This window comes from Triticum urartu, chromosome 7A, assembly GCF_056163025.1.
Source record: "Triticum urartu cultivar PI428250 chromosome 7A, HENAU_Tu73, whole genome shotgun sequence".
In the NCBI taxonomy this organism is placed as follows: Eukaryota; Viridiplantae; Streptophyta; class Magnoliopsida; order Poales; family Poaceae; genus Triticum; species Triticum urartu.
In genome coordinates this window covers 717,246,455-717,253,488 of record NC_141879.1, presented here as the reverse complement: position 1 = coordinate 717,253,488, position 7,034 = coordinate 717,246,455, and the positions used below count along the sequence as shown (strand labels likewise).

The window sequence follows — 7,034 nt, the reverse complement described above, 5'->3', positions numbered from 1 at the left end:
GAGTAATTAACAACAGGAAGAGCATGTATGTGTGGAAACAAAAGCTGCACGCGGTCCAGACATGAATAAGAGGAGCGGAGAGAATGGCCCTTAATTACGCACAAGCATACGCTTACATTAGCACATTCAGCTGTGAATGAATGTCTACCGTTGTTTACCATAAGTTTAGAGGTTTCTCTATGATAGCACAGTGTTTGCAGGTGCACCATACAAAAACGAGGAGCCATCCGCAGCACTCGCGAGCATTGTACAGTCTGCGCTCTGCCACCCACACAACAGGCAGCTGTCGGCGACCCACGCAACCGGCTGCTCTCTGTTGGGCCTGCGCTTAATCTTTCACGATAATGGAAAGAATCAGGTCTGTGCCGTGGAAATGACCAATTACCACATGCCCTGAAGGGGTGAGCAGATGACAGAAGCAGCTTTCGCGTGGGCGCGGTGATGCGTGAGGTACCGGGGCCGCAGAGTACCGCTAGCTGGTACTACGCCCTTGTTGCAGTTACATAAATCCATGGTAGAAAATTTCACGGTGCATCCAAGTGACGTGCCCCGTCGATTGTAGGGAATCCAATGGCCTAGCTCCATTGGTCAAATCATCCCCGGCCGCTCCCTTGGTCAAATCATCCATCCAGCTCACCTAGCCCGGTGCCGGTGGAGGCAACGGCAACGGAGCCCTTCTTCCCTTCCCCTCTCCTCTCCTCTCCTCTTCAAACGGCTGCACTTCAAATCACCTAGTCCCCTATATAAGAAGCAGCTCTCCCTGTGGAATCGCACCCATCCACAAGACCAACAACATGACTGCCCACTGGGTTCGCAAGGGCTCTGAGTTTTTTTGTGGGTTTGTTACCGCCACCTTTGGCGTCTTTGCGTTAGTCTTAGCCATTAGTAGTACCTTCAACACCGGTTCGTCTTCCACAGCGTCCACATGTAGCTCAGCTCCACCTCCTCCTCCTCCTACTAGTGATGGCTGCGACCCAGATGCTTTGCGTAGTCTCATCTCCATCTTTTTGCGGTGCCTAGCGAGCGCCCAATTCTGCTCGTTGGTTCTCATCTTCTTCGTTCGGGGTGTTGTGGAGCGTGCACACGCGGCCCACGAGCGGGTCGCCAAGGACGAGGATGCAGCGTACAAAGCCGCATCCGACGCGCACCAGGAGGCCTGCCGGAAGCTCGCCCGGCTCCGCCGGACGCTCGAGCACCGCAACAAAGAGGTCCGCAAACGGCCGGACGACGAGGCTTGTTGGACGGCTTTGACGGCCGCGCAGGACGAGGAGGAGGTCCTCATGGCCGTGGTGGAGCGCGCCAAGCAGGACGCCGACAGCAAGAAGCCAAAGGAAGGTATGGAGCGTATCACCGGTCGATTGGGAAAGGCGGTCCGCATCAGTTTCTTCCTGTCTGTCTGCTTCTCCCAACTAGCTGGAGTGTGTGCGGGATTTGCCTTTTACTACTCGTTGCAGATACAGGAGCACTGTGTGTTTGGTGGTGTTCTTGAGGTCCTTGCCTTCACATTTGCTCTTGGTTTCTCGCTGCCGTTCCATGGTTTCTTTGGGTGGATCGCCATATCGCAAAACTGATGGTGTGGACTTGATGAGTATGAACCCGGCTATTAGTTCTTCAAATTAGTTAGATTAATGCTTTCTTCAAAGTTGATGTCCATGTGGACAAGATCAACATTCATGTCTAGTTTTAATATTTCTTCAAAGCTGATGCCACCTAGGCAAGATCAGCATTAGGCGTAAGTGTATCGTCTGTGTTGGTAATTCGATGTAATGCGTCCGGTTCAACTCATCTTTTAAAAGTGTATTATATGTAATCCTGTGTGTGGAACGAGTAATTATGTACTTGTTATACCTTGTGCGTGATGGCGGAAGGATGAATGTTTGTGTGTTAATTACTTGTTATACCATGGGCCTGACGGCGGAAGGATGGGTGTTTGTGTATTGATTGATGCGGAAGCGACGGCACAAAAGCCCCATCAACATTCAACTTAACATACTTTACCCTTGGTTTCACCCATACTTGTTTCGCTGGCAATAGAATAATTAGCTACCAAAACTCAGAATACTGTACCTATGAATTTTGGTTCCTGTACTTTTTGATATGATATACTCCCTCCATTCCTATATATAGTGCGTATTAGTTTCTTGCAAGAATTCCACAATGTAGTGCGTATGAAGCACTTTGGACAAGAATTACCCCTAGCTTTTCACTGGAGATGCAGCACATCCACATGCCTATGTACGGAGAGTGTGCATGCAGGGTTACTATGGTCTAGAAGTACATCTCCACATCATGCCTTGGTCTTGGAGCCTCAAACCATGCGCACTACATATTGGACTAGAGGGAGTACTACCTAGCCTATCGAAACATCTTATATTTTGGAATGGAAGTGGTATAATATAAGATAAATGTTTTTTGCATTTGATAGCTCCCATGACTAAGGTAAACCAAACACAGTGAAACAATAAATGGGTGAAATGGTACAGTAGAAGGCAAGCCACGCGAGCCATTGGATCTCCATTTTGACAATTGCTGAGGTTCGTCGGATAACTGAATCCTTATCTAGCTTCTGAATAAATAGGCACCAGCTTCAGTACTGACAATACCCCGCTCTGAAAAAGGCTTGAAATGTATGCTAAATGAACTCGGTGCCTTCCCGTGTACCGGCTTGTCCTCAAAGCGCCACCGTTCAACCGGGGCTCTGAAAAAGGCTGGAAATGTATGCTAAATGAACTCGGTGCCTTCCCGTGTACCGTCGCCACGACAGAAAATTTCCTTTCTTCAAAAACAAGGACAGAAAATTTCCAATTGCACATATACCACCGGAAGGTTGTTGCGTGGGATTTGTCTTGTTTGGAGAACGAGGACACGTTCAGTTTTAATGCGTCCGGAGAGATCGACTAAGGGCATCTTCAACGGACTCTCAAATCGTATGGACAGCATGGCCAGGACGCATTTTGTTATCTAACGCACTTCTACATCGGTCAATGCGCGGCATCTACCGCATTTCTATATCGTTTAATTCACGGGCAAATGTATTTTTTCCCGCAAACTAGAGGCAAACTATGGGTGGCTTTACGGGCGTCCGGATCGCTGCCACGTCCGCGTCTGACTAACCTGGCCCATCAAACAACCCCAATCGCCTCTCCCACGCTTTTCCTTCCAATGCACGCGCCGCATCAATATTGGCGCAGAGCACGCGGCACACGGAGCCCGTGTCCCCTCCCCGCTACCGCGAGGAGGAGCCCTCTTGCCGCCTCCCCTACGCGTCAAGGAGGAGCGGCTCTAACCGCCGCCTGGTGCGTGAACGATGAGCGGCGCTCGCCGCCGCCCACGCCCCAGCCGCAAAGGCGCGCAGTCGCCTTGCCACTACCTCGGCGACGGCATCAGCAATGACAGCTGCTCGTCCTACCGGAGCGCCCTAGTGGCGACGGAGTACATCGACAGGGAGCGGCAGCAACGGTGGGGCAGGCACAACACGGTGCCGATCGGAGTTCGCAGATTCCGACGTTCCGCCGCCACACATCGTCACAAATCCCGAGCTGGCGCCTGGGCCAGGACCGCTCCAAGACGACGGTGGAGACAAGCAAGCGTCGTCTCCACCACATCGACGGGGAGATGGCCAAGTACGGCGAGGAGCGGTTTCTCACCGAGACCGCCACCACCTCTGCTTCCTTGAAGGCCCACCGCCCTCTCCCCCCGCCCATCTCCTCGGTGGTTGCAGCCGCTGCACAAGGGGAGGAAGCGGAGAGGATCATCCACAAGCGCTGCTGCCGGAAAGCTCTGCAGCGACGCCGCGCCCTCCCCCCCCCCCCTCCCCCAGCCGTTCGCTGATTTACTGTTGGAACTGTCGAGCGACGTTGCCATCGACAATTTTCGGCATCTTCATTGTTCACTCTCCAAGATTCGCCACACGACTGTCAAATCAATGGGCCCAAGCCCCTGGTGAGTAAGCTCTGCGTCGGAAGATTGCTTGCCATTTCGCCACAGGACCGTCAAATCTATTAGAGTTGTGTCGAATATTATGTACAAGGTAGGTTACAATTGGACTCTGAGTAGTATTGTGTTTAGATAGGATATGGAGTCATGTCCTAGTAGGACACTTGTATCCTAGGCCTTGTTGAAAATATGCCCTAGAGGCAATAATAAAATGATTATTATTATATTTCCTTGTTCATGATAATCGTTTATTATCCATGCTAGAATTGTATTGATAGGAAACTCAGATACATGTGTGGATACATAGACAACACCATGTCCCTAGTAAACTCAGATACATGTGTTGACTAGCTCGTTGATCAATAGATGGTTACGGTTTCCTGACCATGGACATTGGATGTCGTTGATAATGGGATCACATCATTAGGAGAATGATGTGATGGACAAGACCCAATCCTAAGCCTAGCACAAAGATCGTGTAGTTCGTATGCTAAAGCTTTTCTAATGTCAAGTATCATTTCCTTAGACCATGAGATTGTGCAACTCCCGGATACCGTAGGAATACTTTGGGTGTGCCAAACGTCACAACGTAACTGGGTGGCTATAAAGGTACACTACGGGTATCTCCGAAAGTGTCTGTTGGGTTGGCACGAATCGAGACTGGGATTTGTCACTCCGTGTGACGGAAAGGTATCTCTGGGCCCACTCGGTAGGACATCATCATTATGTGCACAATGTGATCAAGGAGTTGATCACGGGATGATGTGTTACGGAACGAGTAAAGAGACTTGCCGGTAACGAGATTGAACAAGGTATCGGGATACCGACGATCGAATCTCGGGCAAGTATCGTACCGATAGACAAAGGGAATTGTATACGGGATTGATTAAGTCCTTGACATCGTGGTTCATCCGATTAGATCGTCGTGGAACATGTGGGAGCCAATATGGGTATCCAGATCCCGCTATTGGTTATTGGCCGGAGAGGTGTCTCGGTCATGTCTGCATGGTTCCCGAACCCGTAGGGTCTACACACTTAAGGTTCGGTGACGCTAGAGTTGTTATGGGAATTAGTATGTGGTTACCGAAGGTAGTTCGGAGTCCCGGATGAGATCCCAGACGTGACGTGGAACTCCGGAATGGTCCAGCGGTGAAGATCGATATATTGGACGAAGGGTATCGGAGTCCGGAAGTGTTCCGGAGGTACCAGGCTATGGCCAGCATGACCGAAAGGTGTTTCAGGAGCCCCGGCAAGTGTTGGAGGGCCTCATGGGCCAAAGGGGGAGGGGCAAACCAGCCCACTAAGGGTTGGTGCGCCCCCCCACACCCTTTCCCACGTTACTTGGGGAGGTGGGGCGCCTCCACCTGGCTTGGGAGGCAAGCCTCCACCTGCTTGGCTTGGGGGGCAAGTCTCCCTAGGATTTTCCCTAGGAAGATCCAATCTGCCTGGCCGCCGCCCCCTAGGGGAAACCCTAGGGCGCCTCCCCCTCTCCCCTTCCCCCTATATATAGTGGAGGGGTGGGAGGGCAGCTGTGACCTCTTCCCTGGCGCAGCCCTCCCTCCTCCTACCTTCTCCTCCTCCTCCATGGTGCTTGGCGAAGCCCTGCCGGAGAACCACGAGCTCCACCACCACCACGCCGTCGTGCTGACGGAGCTCTCCCTCAACTTATCCTCTCCCCTTGCTGGATCAAGAAGGAGGAGACGTCCCCGGGCTGTACGTGTGTTGAACGCGGAGGTGCCGTCCGTTCGGCACTTAGATCGGAATCAACCGCGATCTGAATCGCTACGAGTACGACTCCATCAACCCCGTTCACTTGAATGCTTCCGCTTAGCGATCTACAAGGGTATGTAGATGCACTCTCCTTCCCTCGTTGCTATATTACTCCATAGATTGATCTTGGTGTTGCGTAGAAAATTTTGAATTTCTGCTACGTTCCCCAACAGTGGCATCATGAGCTAGGTCTATGCGTAGTTTCTATGCACGAGTAGAATACAAAGCAGTTGTGGGCGTCGATATTGTCAATTATCTTGCCGTTACTAGTCTTATCTTGATTCGGCGGCATTGTGGGATGAAGCGGCCCGGACCAACCTTACACGTACGCTTACGTGAGACCGGTTCCACCGACTGACATGCACTAGTTGCATAAGGTGGCTGGCAGGTGTCTGTCTCTCCCAATTTAGTCGGATCGGATTCGATGAACAGGGTCCTTATGAAGGGTAAATAGAAATTGGCAATTCACGTTGTGGTTTTGGCGTAGGTAAGAAACGTTCTTGCTAGCAACCTATAGCAGCCACGTAAAAACTTGCAACAACAATTAGAGGACGTCTAACTTGTTTTTGCAGCAAGCGTTTTTGTGATGTGATATGGCCAAAAGGATATGATGAATGATATATGTGATGTATGAGATGATCATGTTCTTGTAATAGGAATCACGACTTGCATGTCGTCGAATATGACAACCGGCAGGAGCCATAGGAGTTGTCTTAATTTATTTATGACCTGCGTGTCAACATAAACGTCATGTAATTACTTTACTTTATTGCTAACCGTTAGCTGTAGTAGTAGAAGTAATAGTTGGCGAGACAACTTCATGAAGACACGATGATGGAGATCATGATGATGGAGATCATGGTGTCATGCCGGTGACGATGATGATCATGGAGCCCCGAAGATGGAGATCAAAAGGAGCAAAGTGATGATGGCCATATCATGTCATTATTTGATTGCATGTGATGTTTATCATGTTTTACATCTTATTTGCTTAGAACGACGGTAGCTTAAATAAGATGATCCCTCAGTAAAATTTCAAGAAAAATGTTCTCCCTAACTGTGCACCGTTGCGAAGGTTCGTCGTTTTGAAGCACCACGTGATGATCGGGTGTGATAGATTCTTACGTTCGAATACAACGGGTGTTGACGAGCCTAGCATGTGCAGACATGGCCTCGGAACACATGCGAAACACTTAGGTTGACTTGACGAGCCTAGCATGTACAGACATGGCCTCGGAACACGGAGGACCGAAAGGTCGAACATGAGTCGTATAGAAGATGCGATCAACATGAGATGTTCACCGATGATGACTAGTCCGTCTCACGTG

The 7,034-nt window shown here is 50.4% G+C and overlaps 1 protein-coding gene across 1 annotated transcript; it reads left to right on the top strand.

Moving 5' to 3' along the window:
• Positions 1-681: 681 nt before the first annotated feature.
• LOC147962122 (uncharacterized) lies at positions 682-1,810 on the top strand. Its single transcript, XM_087536273.1, has one exon. It carries the CDS (start codon positions 795-797, stop codon positions 1,569-1,571), a length of 777 nt encoding a protein of 258 aa, XP_087392399.1. The 5' UTR covers positions 682-794; the 3' UTR covers positions 1,572-1,810.
• Positions 1,811-7,034: the final 5,224 nt, after the last annotated feature.

Excerpts from the sequence above, each read along its gene's own strand:
- LOC147962122 (XM_087536273.1), top strand. The coding sequence starts at position 795 with ATGACTGCCCACTGGGTTCGCAAGGGCTCTGAGTTTTTTTGTGGGTTT.